General features: G+C 47.4%; 1 protein-coding gene across 3 annotated transcripts in view; it reads left to right on the top strand.

Annotated features, from left to right (window-relative positions):
- The first annotated feature begins 310 nt into the window (after positions 1-310).
- The window catches only part of arid1ab (AT-rich interactive domain 1Ab), a 37,956-nt gene continuing 21,921 nt past the window's right edge, over positions 311-16,345 (top strand). For 2 of the 3 annotated variants that reach the window (XM_060865951.1, XM_060865950.1), the window contains exons 1-2: positions 690-1,939; positions 14,174-14,395. In XM_060865951.1, the coding sequence (XP_060721934.1) occupies positions 1,091-1,939; positions 14,174-14,395 (1,071 nt within the window). In that variant the 5' untranslated portion in view covers positions 690-1,090. Of the gene's footprint in view, positions 648-689; positions 1,940-14,173; positions 14,396-16,345 lie in introns of those variants that run through there. The other variant, XM_060865952.1, reaches the window with a different exon arrangement.

Here is a 16,345-nt window from a genome sequence, read left to right as displayed (position 1 = left end):
AAATAGACCATTGCACCTTTAACTGATTCTGTGCATTGAACAAGGTTGTGTGTGTGAGCTGTGTGTGTATGTGTGTGTGTGAGCAAGCTGTGTGAGCTGTGTGTGTGTTCACTCCCCTCCCCCACACTGAGAGAGAGAGAGAGAGAGAATGGCGGAGTGGGGGAGCGCGTGCTTCTCTCTTACTCACTAACACACCTGAAAATAAACGTGATATATTTTATTTTAAACAGATATAATTAGTCAGGGCTTTTCACAGGCTACATGGTTTACAGTGGACCTCAGTTTTGCACTCTCCCTTTTTTCACTTCCTGTTTTCGGTCCATCCCCCATCATTCTTCCTTTTCCATGCGGAACCGCGCGCGCGCAGGATGCAATTTCAAGCTTGTGTCTCCATACAGCAAACGTGTCGCTTTGACACGCCTGTTGTCTGTGTGCACGTGTAGAGAGAGAGAGAGAGAGAGAGAGAGAGAGAGAGAACAATTTTATCCCGAATATAGCAGTCAGATGCAGCAGTACATAATAACTGCTGTATCCATGATTAGTAATAGATGACACTGTTGTCTTATTACTTTGTATAAAATAAATAAATAAAAATGAAATAAAAAAACAAAAATAAAAAAACCAACAAGAACCAAAACAAATCCAAAGTAAGTATAAGTGTATAATGTTTATGTGCTGTGTTTGTGCTGTGGTCCAGATCCGCGCATGCTCAACTCCACTCCTGCTGTTCCATGTGACTCGGTAAAATGGCTGTGTGTCGCGGAGCCTCGTGCTGCTGCGTCGGTCGGGTTCTGTAACAGAGGCAGAGTGTGAACACATCTGGTGTCAGTTCAATTCATCCCTGGGGTCCTCATTTCTATTAAAACTTAGACACTGGGCACAAGCCCGGGTCCGGTCTGGAGGTTAGGAGGGAGGAGGAGGAGGAGGAGGAGGAGGAGGAATGATCCAGGGCGCATTGTTCAAATAACTGGGTTTATATCCGGTGCAGTTCGGAGCTGGAGTGTGAGAAGTAACTCCTTTAACAAGTGGGAGACACGCACGCACGCACGCACACACGCACGCACGCACACACACACATACACACACAGTAATGGCCGCTCAGGTCGCTGCGCTCGGCACCGGTCCGTGTCCAGGCGCAGAAGTGAAGAAACCGGACAGAGACGCGCACGGAGACTCGGTACCGGGAGACGCGCAGCACGAACACCACGACACCGGCGGCTCTCCGGGGCAGAAAGAGCTTCAGGACGGCACGGAGTTAGCTAATGCACCGGGAGGAGGAAGAGGAGGAGGAGGAGGAGGAGGAGGAGACCCTGACATGAAGAACGGCAACGACAAATCGTCCCGGATGAACAACAGTAATAACAACAACCAGAACGATCCTGATGCTAACAGTCAGCTCGGCACTGCTCAACACACCCAGGGCGTCTTCTCTCCACCTCCATACGGCTACAACCGGGGCCCTTTTCATCAACATGGCGGACAACAAAGCCCTGCTGCACCGGGCACTGTAATGGAGCCGTATCCGTCTAACGCGCACGAACACGGCTTCCACAACCAGTACAACAGCTACGGGCCGTTTCCGAGCCGGACTCCGTACCAGGGTTATGGCATGAGCTCCCCGCGTCCCCCAGTCAAGCAGCAGCCGTCAGGAGCAGCTCTTATGGCGGGTGCGTATAATAACCAGAGGTATAACATGAGCAACCCCCAGACTACCCCGACCCCAACTCTAAACCAGCTCCTGACCTCCCCCACGGCCACCAGGGGCTACCAGAGCTACCCACAGAGTGACTATAACGGTCAGGACGGCGTGAGTAAAGCAGCAGTGGACATGAGCAGCGCTAATCACTACGCAGGAGGTCACACGCCCTGGCAACAAAGAGGCCATCACGCGCCCCCGGGCAGTCCGGGGAACACCGCGCACGCGCTCAACAGGAACCAGGTAAAGTTAGTTGGGCTGAAACTTTAGGTGTGAACACGCGCTCACCGGCAGCTGTAGTGCTGCATAGAGGAAACAACCTCCATTGTTTCTCTAGGTCTGGTCTAAAATGGCTGCCTTTCTCTTCTGTTCTGTACTACTGTAGTCTTCACTTCTGATTGTGGTGCACAGGGGATTCACCCTGGACTGAGGAGGAGGATGAGGATGGACTGCACACGTGTTTGTCTCAAGCACAAGTGTAGGAATGAGAATGCAGCAGAGAGTGAGAGAGAGAGAACTGCGCACTTGTGTGGTGTTCTTACTGCAGTAGGATGTGAGTGTGTGTGTGTGTGTAAAGGGTTCACATCAATATAACAACTAACACAAGACTACTGTACATGTTACTGCACCTTCACTGTTACTGGTGTTTCATGGTGTGTAAATAAGGTCTGGAGGTATATGTGTGTGTGTTCTGGTGTAGTTCTGGTGTGGATTGTGTGTAAAATTGTTGTGAGCTTGTAATAGTGTGTGTGTGTGCTGTTCTCCTGGTGAACAGGACAGTGGTGTGAGCAGAAACAGACTGCCTGGCTTTGGGATTTGAATTATGGAGGTAAAAGTCTTGTGTTAAAGACAGGACACAGTTGGTCTTGTGTTGACACGCCAGCTGAAATCTGATTGGCTGCCTGTCTCCTCCTGACCATTTATAATTTTACCTAATGTAATGCTGCAAAAAGTCTTGCTGCACTTCATCTCTCTCTCTCTCTCTCTCTCTCTCTCTCTCTCTCTCTCTCTCTCTCTCTGTCAGTCTCTCTCTCTCTGTCAGTCTCTCTCTCTCTGTCAGTCTCTCTCTCTCTCTCTCTGTGTCTGTCTCTTTCTCTCTCTCTCTGTCAGTCTCTCTCTCTCTCTCTCTCTGTCTGTCTGTCTCTCTCTCTCTCTCTCTCTCTCTCTCTCTCTCTCTGTGTCTCTCTCTCATGAATTATCTGTCGTTGATGCCTAGATTTCTGTATGAATGTGTTGAACAGTTGATGAGTTTATCAGCAGGACGTCTGCAGTACTTTTTTTTTCGTCTCCTCAGCGATCAAACTTTTATCAGCGTTTAACATGACGCACGTGTTTGTGTGTGTAGGTAGTCTGGGTTTTAACATCAAGTGCTTCTTCTACAGATATCCCAGAGAGCTGAAGTGTCACACAACCGTCAAACAGCTCCAGCACGGGGTTTGGGGGACAGTTAGAGTTCATTCAGCCTGATGTGACCCCTGGACCAGATGTTTCCCTTACATCTGAGTGATCTTTGATCCTCAACACTATGTATATAGTAGTGTGTAAAGTTTAATGTTATAGATACGGTACTTGTCTGATGTTTAAAGCTCATTCCAGGCTGCATGGAGAGAATAAGCCTACGTTCACACATGCAGTGATTCTGTTACACGTAGACGTGCACACTGCTGGTTGCCATAGTAATAACCTTTGAGTGGGTGGAGCAACTAACGTTCCAATCAGTTTTCCTGCTGCTAAAGCAAAGTGTTCTGGAGGGAGAGTTAGCTTTTGTCATGTTTATCATGTAGGATTGATGAAGAGAAGCAGTGTATGCTCGGTCTGCACTCCTGCTGCACCAATTCGCTGATCGTTGTCGTCTTTATGGACCCGCCTACATCCACCGGTCAAAGGTCACTGTTTCTGGTGTCTCCTGAAGTCGCACCGCTCTCGTCAGAAATGATCTCCCGTTGCTGTTTGTGTGGCAGTATAGTCTCCACATCCAGTTCTCTCCACATGTTGGGGTTTATTTTTGTACCCAACAGTAACGTCGGGAGTTCTGAGGTTCTGGTGTTTATTTTCATGATAAAGTGGATTTTGGTAATGAGGATGGAGAGCATTGTGTAAATGTTTAGTCCTGTAGTCTAGCGTGTCCTCAGATTAACGTACACAACACTACAGTCACAGTCAAACTCCACATGATGGCCATCTGACCAGTGAAGAGTAGTGAAAGACCTTCCAGAAAGGACGTAAAAGTCACATGACCCCATTGCACGTGTCCAGCCAAGCCCCTTCTCACTAATGATCTAATCCACTGCCTGATGTGGAGACTGTGACTAACTGTAACCAGTTATTGGCTGTAACTCTACTCGATACTCAATGAACAAATGGTGCGTGTGTGTGAGTGCGGGTGTGTGAGTGCGGGTGTGTGAGTGCGGGTGTGTGAGTGCGGGTGTGTGAGTGCGGGTGTGTGAGTGCGGGTGTGTGAGTGCGGGTGTGTGAGTGCGGGTGTGTGAGTGCGGGTGTGTGAGTGCGGGTGTGTGAGTGCGGGTGTGTGAGTGCGGGTGTGTGAGTGCGGGTGTGTGAGTGCGGGTGTGTGAGTGCGGGTGTGTGAGTGCGGGTGTGTGAGTGCGGGTGTGTGAGTGCGGGTGTGTGAGTGCGGGTGTGTGAGTGCGGGTGTGTGAGTGCGGGTGTGTGAGTGCGGGTGTGTGTGTGTGTGTGAGTGCGTGTGTGTGAGTGCGTGCGTGTGAGTGCGTGCGTGTGAGTGCGTGCGTGTGTGAGTGCGTGCGTGTGTGAGTGCGTGCGTGAGTGCGTGCGTGCGTGCGTGCGTGCGTGCGTGCGTGTGAGTGCGTGCGCGTGTGTGAGGGTGTGTGTGAGTGAGGGTGAGTGAGGGTGTGTGAGGGTGTAAATATGAGGTGATGCTTAGAGTGAGAGAGCTCTTTTAAACACTTTGTGCTCTCTCTCTCTTTCTCTCTCCCTCTCTCCCTCACTTTTTCCCTCTCTCCCTCACTTTCCCTCTTGGCTCTATCTTGTGTTTTCTTTAAAGAGCTGTTACTTACTATTCTGGATATGCAACAACTCCTGAGTCCTAAACTGCAGAAGGCCACGCTGTTATAGGGGAATGATCAACTGTGTTGTGTTGTGTTGCGGGGTGGGGCATTGTGTGGTGGGGTGTTGTGGCGTTCTGTGTTGCCTGTTGCGTGGTGTTGCGGCATGTTGCGTGCTGCGAGGTGGCATGTTGCGTGCTGTGGGGTGGGGTGTTGTGGTGTGGCGATCTCATTCACTGTTACTTTGACCAGTGATTCTTCAGAAGGAGGAACATACACCATGATGTATACCAGTAAAGATCATCAGGAAATAAATAAGCACAAAATCTCCTGAAGACTGAAGAAACTGTACTAACTGTACTAAACCTCTTACACCTGAGACACATCAGTGATTATTATTATTATTATTATTATGTCTGAGTTTTAATTTAAAAAGCTTCTTATTAAATAGCGTCTCTGTTTACGTGTCCGTGTATGCGCTCCTGTGTACCAGCTGTTACTATAGCAACTACAGCGTATTAGGAGTGCGTTCTGGTCTGTGGGAGTCGCACCGTCGTTCTGACCAATCAGGATGGAGAAGGTTACTGAAGCTGGAACGCAGAGTCCAGTTCCAGTGTTAAGATCACTTCATTTTGTTCATTTAGTCTGAGTTTGTCAATTCAGATTTAAAACAAAGCTCACACTGCATGCGTGTGTGCTCCTGTGTGTCCGAGCTTCAGCATGGGAAGAATATCAACACCCCCATGTTTGTGTCTGTTAGCGGTGTGCTAGCCAGCTAATTATGTGAGTGATAAACATTTCCCTCAGAGCAGCGTAGCATCACTGATGTAGGTTTAACAGGTGAATGATGTGTTCCTGAAGATGATGTGTTAATTTACTGTGTTGAGTTGTGACTGGTCCACAGCATGTTCCACAGTTCCACAGTAGTGGAGCACAGAGGTTTAGTTGCGCCACACGATTGGTGTGTTCAGGTCACATTGGAGAGAATGAATGGAGCACACGCACACCTCTACAGAGTCCTAATTCTGAGTTGGGCGGGTTAGTCAGAAAACATGGTGGAATTGAAGGACAGAACATCTGAAGCTGGTGGTGAATGTGTTGTAGAAAAGCACAAGGAACTGAAGGAGTTTGTTCACACATCAGGAGACAGTCTGACTGTACACACTCCTGATATTTATTATTTATTCACGTTTCCTTTCTCACCTTGTTACTTCATCAAACCCACAGGCAGGTTGTTTGGACTGGAGTGTGAAGTGTAGTCTGACTGTAGTCAGACTGGTGTGTGTGTAGTGTACACTGACTGTAGTCAGACTGGTGTATGTGTGTGTGTATAGTGAACACTGACTAGACAGACAGACGGGTGGGTGTGTGTAATGTACACTGACTGTAGTCAGACGTGTGTGTGTGTGGTGTACACTGACTGTAGTCAGACGTGTGTGTGTGTAGTGTACACTGACTGTAGTCAGACTGGGGTGGGTGTGTGTAGTGTACACTGACTGTAGTCAGACTGGGGTGTGTGTGTAGTGTACACTGACTGTAGTCAGACTGGTGTATGTGTGTGTGTGTGTGTGTGTGTGTGTATAGTGAACACTGACTAGACAGACAGACGGGTGGGTGTGTGTAATGTACACTGACTGTAGTCAGACGTGTGTGTGTGTGGTGTACACTGACTGTAGTCAGACTGGGGTGGGTGTGTGTAGTGTACACTGACTGTAGTCAGACTGGGGTGGGTGTGTGTAGTGTACACTGACTGTAGTCAGACTGGGGTGGGTGTGTATTGTACACTGACTGTAGTCAGACTGGTGTGTGTAGTGTAAACTGACTGTAGTAAGACTGGGGTGTGTGTAGTGTACACTGACTAGTCAGACTGGTGTGTGTGTAGTGTACACTGAATGTAGTCAGACTGGTGTGTGTGTAGTGTACACTGAATGTAGTCAGACTGGTGTGTGTGTGTAGTGTACACTGACTGTAGTCAGACTGGGGGTGTGTGTGTGTGTCAGTGTCACTGGAAAGAGATTTACTGACTTTAGAGTGTCGTCTTTGAGGTAACAGAGGTGAGGTTTGTGTGATGGTGTGAACACTGTTCTAAATCCTCAGGTGGGTTAAAGTTACACTATAATCTGATGTAGCGTTGCTCTGTACTGCTGCTCTGTAGCACCGTGTCTAACAATGTGACCCATGTAGTGTTACACGAGAAACTACACAAACAAAGAACAATGAATAAATGAACATAAATACATGGAGGTGATGAACTGAAGACTCCACACATTTCTGGAGTGAAATAAATACACTGAGCAGGTGTAGAGTTCACACTGTTATGATATGATATAAAATCACCAGGAGACACGATCACGTTTACAGTATCTGTGTCACTGCCGCTTTCCAACAGTGATTAAGGAGACGGTCATTAGTGTGTTACGTTTGTGTAGCAGCACAGTTAGTTTCAGCGGTAACATGACAGTTATTGTTAACACGGCTCGTTCTAATACGTTTTCATTTCTATAGTAACAGATCAGTCACACTGGTGTGTACAGCAGACGTCCAGCATGAATTACAAGGGGAAATGTTTAAATACGAGAGTGTGTGTATGTGATCATGATTTCCACAGTTGCACGCTGTGGGTCAAGTCCTCCGAGTACACCTAGAGCCTCTGTCTGATCAGCTGGATGAACATCTGGGGTGTGTGAGCATGCAGGCGGTGTGGTGTGAGATGTGGCGTAAGCTCTGCTAAGCTTCGTGGTGTCTTGTCGCATGTTCTGGCAGAAAGTGGACGAGAAAATGTAGGAAGATTATGATGTTTAAAATTTAGAAAACTTAAGATCTGTCTCGTGTGTGTGAGTGAGTGCAAGAAAGTGTACGTTTGCGTGAGAGCGTGTGTGTGTGCGAGAGCATGAGTGCGCATGTGCGAGAATGTGCATGTGTGCCTCTGAATATTAAAGCTAAATATAAAAATATGTAATTTGATTGAAAAATAAATCAAAGAAGACTAAACTGCACTCAGTCAATACAAATATTAGACATGCAGATTTTATGTAAATTAGGCTGAAGGAGAAACTTTAGCGTATTGATGTTAAATACTCAACTCTTAGTGTGAAGCAGGGTAAAATATTTAGCTAGCATTCTCTTATTAGCTTATGCCTGATAGTTAGCAGCTAGGTTATTTTAATAGGAAATTAACTTAAAAAAACACCAATGTACGTGGTTCACATTCAGATAGTTTAGTCTCTGTGGATTAACCCTGTGATTTAACAGATTACAGCATGTTGCTAACTTTGAGAAATTCATGACTACAACCAGGAAAGTTAAGTATCCCATCACACATGGTGAGATAATTAGCAGGTGACCCTGTGGTCCCTGTGGGTGAGTGATGGTGAGGCTGAGTTACATGACCTGTGTCTAGTCCTATGTCTGAGATTCTGAATATCAGGAATCTGAAGGAGTGTTCAGTGCATTGTGGTCCCCAGTCCCCTGCAGTTAGCACCCTGACCCCCTCTCTAACCTCATTTTGACCCTGTCCCTGACCTTGTCTCTGACCCAGTAGTGGTCAATGCTGCTTCATGTGACTCCTGCAGTTAACACACAGACCTCTCTGACCTTCTTTGATCTCCTCTTTGACCCCTCATTTGACCCTGTCTCTGACCCCCAACCCCTTTTCTCTAACCCTGTCTCTGACTCGGGAGTAGTCCCACATGGCTGCTTAAGGTCCCTCATGGTTGCTACTTCATGTGTCTTCATGTGCAGTTAACACGAACTGTGCATGTCTCCAGGTGCATCCACTGACTTTGTTCTACTCTTTGTTTATGAGCCTGCAGAAAGTATTCACCCCCCACCAGTATTTAATAACTCTGTTTTTGCTTTATTACATCATCAGATGATTTACAGATATTAGTGAGATTTAGTTTCTGCTATTTTGAAGTGACTCTAGAGGGGAAAAAAAGAGTTAATCATAGAGTTAACTAAAGATCTGTGGATTGTCCTGAAGGAAGAACCTGCTTGATGATGCCATATCCACAGTTTGGGTTGTTTATAGGTAAACTTGTGCTTTAGTACCAAGGTTTTCATCTAGGGTTGCTCTCAGCTCTGACCAACCAACCTTCACATCATAATGCTACTACCAGCATGCTTCATCTCAGGTTGATGAGCAGTGCTGGGCTTCATACAACATTGATGAGATGACTATAATTTGGTAGTCAAGTTGATCATGGCTGAGTTAGAGCATGTTATGAAGCTTGTAGTGGTTCTGATCTCTTTACACTTCATCACACTGCTGACATCATTAAATCACTTCTGTAACTAAGCAGTGCGATTGGGACGGATCTCTTAGACTTGTGATTATTAACTGATTTTTTTTGTTGTGCAGCCTCACTTCGGTTTCAGCCACATTTACAATTCTGTTTAATGAGTTTTTTGTTCTAGCAGAAATAAGTGTCTCATTTTTCTTTTGCCAGAATTTTGGTATTTTATACAGCAACTCATCAGCATGGTCTCGTATGAATAATAAGTGTAAGTGTTGAACGGTTTCTCGCTTCAAAATGACTGTGTTGTGCGTTGTGGGTCGGTAGCGTTGTGGGTTGGTAGTGTAGCATTGTGGGTCGGTAGCGTTGTGGGTTGGTAGTGTAGCATTGTGGGTCGGTAGCGTTGTGGGTTGATAGCGTTGTGGGTAGGTAGTGTAGTATTGTGGGTAGGTAGCATTGTGGGTCGGTAGCGTAGCGTTGTGGGTAGGTAGCATTGTGGGTCGGTAGCGTAGCGTTGTGGGTAGGTAGCATTGTGGGTCGGTAGCGTAGCGTAGTGTTGTGGGTAGGTAGCATTGTGGGTAGGTAGTGTAGCGTAGTGTTGTGGGTAGGTAGTGTAGCGTAGCGTTGTGGGTCAGTAGCGTTCTGGGTAGGTAGCATTGTGGGTAGGTAGTGTAGCGTAGTGTTGTGGGTAGGTAGCATTGTGGGTCGGTAGCGTAGTGTTGTGGGTTGGTAGCATTGTGGGTCGGTAGCGTTGTGGGTCAGTAGCATAGCGTTGTGGGTTGGTAGAGTTGTGGGTCGGTAGTGTATCTTTGTTTTTCGGTAGCGTATCTTTGTTGGTCAGTAGCGTAGCGTTGTGTGTTGGTAGAGTTGTGGGTCGGTAGTGTAGTGTATCTTTGTTGGTCGGTAGCGTAGCATTGTGGGTCGGTAGGGTATGTAGTGATTTATAACATACACAATAAACAATAAAATCATCAAGACCCTGTTCTGCACTTGGATTCCATAAAGAGTCGATTCACTGATTCCAGGCAATGAATCAACACACACACACATCCAGGCAGTGGATGATTATTTTTGCTTTTATTTTAAATGTCTAATCAGATTTAAACAAATAAAATGTTAGAATTCTCATGAACTCCATACTTTCACTCAGTTTCTCATCATTGTTGTTGACTAATCCCCTGTTCACACGCTTACTGGGTCCTTGTTGTCTTTCATGTTAAAGCAGATGAACTGATCTGATTTCTGGAATTGATCCAGAATGGTATGGACGTCACAGTAAGGTCAAGCGTCTGCAATCCTTTTTCCTTTGTGTTTAAAGTAAACTTTAAGACCACGTCAGTAAGGAGAGATTTGTCCACCTCAGCTTGTCCAAGTTTAACCTCCTCACACACCACTGAGGAAACACTGAAGATGTCAGATTTGTGTGTAGCTGTTATTTAGTTCAGGTCAGAGGTCAGGAGATGATTTTTTTGTACTGCTCGAGGTGAAATGTTCAGGATCTGACGCCCAACCCCAGCTCTTCTAGCAGACCTAGCAGACAGTCTGCTGCTCCTCTGTAATTCATTCAGTGCCAAGAGTGTTTTATTAAAGCTGCAGGACACACACACAAATTTGTTGGACGAACTAACATTGTGCTCTACCTATAAATAGCTCTAATGGTCTTCAATGACCTAAGGAAAGTGTGTGTGTGTGTGTGTGTGTGTGTGTGTGTGACAGAGAGATTCGGATGGTGTTTGACTTTCTTTTGAAGTGGGAGAAAACACCACAGACACTCGAGTGTTTACCTTTAGTTAGCAACAAGCTAACAGCTGTGATGACGTAAGAATACTAACGTCAGCAGTGTCAGTGTTGTAGATCAGAACAGGTGAATGTGTCCGAGCTAAAGCTATCCTGTGTGTGTATACAGCAGAAAGTCGTAAAAGTTACTGCTGTGTGACTGTGTGAGCAGACGTGTTGTGTTGTGTAGCGTTTATTCTCAGCTCCTGTGCTGTGTGTACAGATGAGGAGGTCCGGGAGCTGCACAGGTTAAAGCGCTGCTGCATCATTTCGTTTTGGTGAAGATGGATGTGGCAGCAGTGTTTCAGCATGGTGATGACCTGGTCAGTCACATAAAACACACGTTCTGTCTGAAGTTCAGTGAAGGTTCCTCGGTCTGTTCTCACCTCCAGCTGCTTTTCTTTGATAATCACACATGAAACCGAGCCTGGTGTATTAGTGTAAGAGGAACGAGAGGCTTCAGGAGACGGAGCTCGTTATCTTACATCATTTCATGTAATGATTATTGAAACATTCTGCTGTCTGTCTCCAATTACAGAAACTGTTATTTACGGTGTTTAACACACGTCCTCATCCAGAGCCAAGGGTATTATGTCGCTGTGTTTGTGTGTCTGTCGCTGTGTTTGTGTGTCTGTCGCTGTGTGTGTGTCTGTCGCTGTGTGTGTGTGTCTGTGTCTGTCGCTGTGTGTGTCTGTCGCTGTGTGTGTGTGTGTCTGTCGCTGTGTGTGTGTGTGTCGCTGTGTGTGTGTGTGTCTGTCGCTGTGTGTCGCTGTGTGTGTCTGTCGCTGTGTGTGTCTGTCGCTGTGTGTGTCTGTCGCTGTGTGTGTGTGTCTGTCGCTGTGTGTGTGTCTGTCGCTGTGTGTGTGTCTGTCGCTGTGTGTGTCTGTGTCTGTCGCTGTGTGTGTGTGTGTGTCTGTCGCTGTGTGTGTGTCTGTCGCTGTGTGTGTCTGTCGCTGTGTGTGTGTGTGTCTGTCGCTGTGTGTGTGTGTGTGTCTGTCGCTGTGTGTGTGTGTGTGTCTGTCGTGTGTGTGTGTGTGTGTCTGTCGCTGTGTGTGTGTGTGTGTGTGTCTGTCGCTGTGTGTGTGTGTGTGTCTGTCGCTGTGTGTGTGTCTGTCGCTGTGTGTGTGTCTGTCGCTGTGTGTGTGTCTGTCGCTGTGTGTGTGTCTGTCGCTGTGTGTGTGTGTGTGTGTGTGTCTGTCGCTGTGTGTGTGTGTGTGTCTGTCGCTGTGTGTGTGTGTGTGTCTGTCGCTGTGTGTGTGTGTGTCTGTCGCTGTGTGTGTGTGTGTCTGTCGCTGTGTGTGTGTGTGTCTGTCGCTGTGTGTGTGTGTGTCTGTCGCTGTGTGTGTGTCTGTCGCTGTGTGTGTGTGTCTGTCGCTGTGTGTGTGTCTGTCGCTGTGTGTGTGTCTGTCGCTGTGTGTGTGTGTCTGTCGCTGTGTGTGTGTCTGTCGCCGTGTGTGTCTGTCGCTGTGTCTGTCGCTGTGTGTGTGTGTGTCTGTCGCTGTGTGTGTGTGTGTGTGTCTGTCGCTGTGTGTGTGTGTGTCTGTCGCTGTGTGTGTGTGTGTCTGTGTCTGTCGCTGTGTGTGTGTGTGTGTCGCTGTGTGTGTGTGTGTCTGTCGCTGTGTGTGTCTGTCGCTGTGTGTGTGTCTGTCGCTGTGTGTGTGTGTGTCTGTCGCTGTGTGTGTGTGTGTCTGTCGCTGTGTGTGTGTGTGTCTGTCGCTGTGTGTGTGTGTCTGTCGCTGTGTGTGTGTGTCTGTCGCTGTGTGTGTGTCTGTCGCTGTGTGTGTGTCTGTCGCTGTGTGTGTGTGTCTGTCGCTGTGTGTGTGTGTGTGTCTGTCGCTGTGTGTGTGTGTGTCTGTCGCTGTGTGTGTGTGTGTCTGTCGCTGTGTGTGTGTGTGTCTGTCGCTGTGTGTGTGTGTCTGTCGCTGTGTGTGTGTCTGTCGCTGTGTGTGTGTCTGTCGTGTGTGTGTGTGTGTGTCTGTCGTGTGTGTGTGTGTGTGTGTCTGTCGCTGTGTGTGTGTGTGTCTGTCGCTGTGTGTGTGTGTGTCTGTCGCTGTGTGTGTGTGTGTCTGTCGCTGTGTGTGTGTGTGTGTGTCTGTCGCTGTGTGTGTGTGTGTCTGTCGCTGTGTGTGTGTGTGTCTGTCGCTGTGTGTGTGTGTGTCTGTCGCTGTGTGTGTGTGTCTGTCGCGCTGTGTGTGTGTGTCTGTCGCGCTGTGTGTGTGTGTCTGTCGCGCTGTGTGTGTGTGTGTCTGTCGCGCTGTGTGTGTGTGTCTGTCGCGCTGTGTGTGTGTGTGTGTCTGGCGCTGTGTGTGTGTGTGTGTCTGGCGCTGTGTGTGTGTGTCTGGCGCTGTGTGGGGGTGTGTGTGTGTGTCTGGCGCTGTGGGGGTGTGTGTCTGTCGCTGTGTGGGTGTGTGTGTCTGTCGCTGTGTGTGGGTGTGTGTGTCTGTTGCTGTGTGTGGGTGTGTGTGTCTGTCGCTGTGTGGGTGTGTGTGTCTGTCGCTGTGTGTGTGTGTGTGTGTGTCTGTCGCTGTGTGTGTGTGTGTCTGTCGCTGTGTGTGTGTGTGTCTGTCGCTGTGTGTGTGTGTGTCTGTCGCTGTGTGTGTGTGTGTCTGTCGCTGTGTGTGTGTGTGTGTCTGTCGCTGTGTGTGTGTGTCTGTCGCTGTGTGTGTGTGTGTGTCTGTCGCTGTGTGTGTGTGTGTCTGTCGCTGTGTGTGTGTGTGTGTCTGTCGCTGTGTGTGGGTGTGTGTGTGTCTGTCGCTGTGTGTGGGTGTGTGTGTGTCTGTCGCTGTGTGTGGGTGTGTGTGTGTCTGTCGCTGTGTGTGGGTGTGTCTGTCGCTGTGTGTGGGTGTGTCTGTCGCTGTGTGTGGGTGTGTCTGTCGCTGTATGTGGGTGTGTCTGTCGCTGTGTGTGTGTCTGTCGCGCTGTGTGTGTGTGTCTGTCGCGCTGTGTGTGTGTGTCTGTCGCGCTGTGTGTGTCTTTGTGTAAACCTTTGGCCTGATGTCATACTGTGTGTGTGTGTGAGAGATTCTAGTGTATTTGAATGATTGAACTCTTCTTTAAAGTGCCGGTCGATGCTCATTTCCTGTTTTATGTATTTTTACATATTTTTGGACTGAAAGATACCATGCAGCTGGGATGTGTTCATGGACCTGTGTGTGTCGCTGTGTGTGTGATCAGTTATTCATGACGGTTTGTTTGGCTCTTTCTTGCAGCAGCTCTTCAGCAGTGAACACAGTGTAGTGTTAAAGAACACTTAGATGTTACGTTGATTTCTAAGATTGTAAGTTGTTGATAAAGTCCTTTTAAAATATAGAAGATCTCTTCACTACAGCTCACGTCTACGTGCAGCTCAATAATCTGACAGTGCAAATATCTGAAACTTCAAATGGCCGAGTCTGCGCCAGTGTGATGTCATGTGGAAGAACTGATTATAATTTCTCCCTTTTTAGACCCAAAGCTCAATGGACCAGGTGGGGAAGATCAGGGCCCAGCATTATGGAGCAGGAAACCTGTACACTCAGCAGCAGCAGCAGCAGTCTCAGGGGCCTCCACCCCAGCAGGGGTCTTCCTACCCCGGGCAAGGCTACGGCTCACCAGGACCACAGAGATTCCCCATGAGCATTCAGGGACGCACCCCTGGGGCTTTGGGAGGCATGCAGTACGGGCAGCAGGTGAGCTGAGCTACGGTGTCTGATCCATCAGCCTGAGAATCATTGTTCAAAACGTTTACAGGTTTGGGTTAAGACGTGTTTTGTGACGTCACAACATGCAGTCAGCGCAGAGCCATAGAAAGAGAAAGGGTTTACACATAGGTGTGTCTTCAGTAGAAGAGAATGTAGAATCTGCCTAGAAGTTGTGTTACACATTGAAATAAAAAAAAAACAACAATCACAAAAAACCTCCTGGAGGAACTGATCAGGCTGCTGGACTCTTTCTAGACTTTCTGTCCTTTACATGTTTTTGACGTAAGCAGTTTGAAGACTATAGTTGTGGGTACAGCGAGGATTAGTCCTGATTCCTGTTGGAGTCTCAGTGCTGTGTGCACAGGCTTTGCTCAGTGCTTTAAACGTTCCACAGGAAACGAGGTGAAAGTTGAATGTGATTGAACTTTGCGCAGAAAGGAAAAGCCCAATCTGAGCAGCGTCTGTAGATCTTTTACCATCAGTCAGATTAGTGGTGCACTTTTTTTTTTTAATGAAAAATGGATTATTTCTTTTATAAACTAAGGAAATTAAACCCTTTAAGTAATTTATAATGACTTGAAACATTTATAATTTATAATGACCTTACCTACCGTAAGTATTTACCCCCGCTTACTGTAACCTGGAATGGACCTCCTGTAAATATTTACTCTGATTTATGCGACATGTCGAGACTATTATTTGAGACACAAAACTAATTTGTTAATTGCATTTGTGTTTACCCTCTTGGATGGAGTCTCCAGAGAATTTCCTCAGCAGCAGCTTTGTACGTCCACGTCTCAAAACGTTTAACTATCTGGCAGGTTGAACTTTGACTGGAGTGTTGGGCTGAGTCACTGCAGTGTAGCTTTGCCAGTGATGTTGAGGTTGTGGTCCTGCTTGAAGGAGAACCTTCTGAGTAGTAAATCTTGGTTTGTCCTATCAAATCAACTTGCTTTCAACCCTGACTAATCCCCCTGCTGATGAAAATCCTTCCCACAGCATGTTGCTACCACCACCTTGCTTCACTTTGGTGTTTCTATGGTGAGGATCAGCATCAGCTTTTCTGACTTTCGTTATCGCTCAATCGGACTGTTTACTCTAGACTAAAATCTCATTTAATGGAATTAGTAGAGCAGGTTACAGCAGAAAACATCTCTAAAGTCTGGAAACATTACATTTCGCTACCCTGATGGGCTCAAGTTGTGTTTTTGGCTGTGGGGATTTGACCATCCAACCAAAACTGCAGTCGGAATTTGTTTGATTAGTCAAACACGAAGGTCTCAGCTTCAAATTTTCTTCAAGAACATCATAAGAACAAAACTTCATTCATTCATTCATCTTCTACCGCTTATCCGAACTACCTCGGGTCACGGGGAGCCTGAGCATCTCAGGCGTCATCGGGAATCAAGGCAGGATACACCCTGGACGGAGTGCCAACCCATCACAGGGCACACACACACTCATTCATTCACTCACGCAATCACACACTAGGGACAATTTTCCAGAGATGCCAATCAACCTATGATCAGTTATGCCAATCAATGTCTTTGGACCAGGGGAGGAAACCGGAGTACCCGGAGGAAACCCCCGAGGCACAGGGAGAACATGCAAACTCCACACACACAAGGTGGAGGCGGGAATCGAACCCCGACCCTGGAGTTGTGAGGCGAACGTGCTAACCACTAAGCCACCGTGCCCCCTAGAACAAAACTTTACCTGAATAAAAGATGTTTTTCAGGTCTCTGCTTTGCTGATGTTCTGACATCAAGCTCAGTTGGTTAGCAACGTGAGCGATAGGGCTACTGAAAACAGGAAGTGAGGCACTATATCAGTAACACAAACCGCATCAGAAAGAATAGCTGGTCTCTCTGTTTTCTGCTGTGACTCACTTGCTAGTGCTAATATGCTAAAGCACTGCTGCATTCGCTGAGGAACAAT

This window comes from Tachysurus vachellii, chromosome 3 (genome assembly GCF_030014155.1).
Source record: "Tachysurus vachellii isolate PV-2020 chromosome 3, HZAU_Pvac_v1, whole genome shotgun sequence".
NCBI classification, from domain to species: Eukaryota; Metazoa; Chordata; class Actinopteri; order Siluriformes; family Bagridae; genus Tachysurus; species Tachysurus vachellii.
The sequence above is the reverse complement of the archived record's forward strand: the minus strand, read 5'-3'. Positions and strand labels throughout refer to the sequence as shown.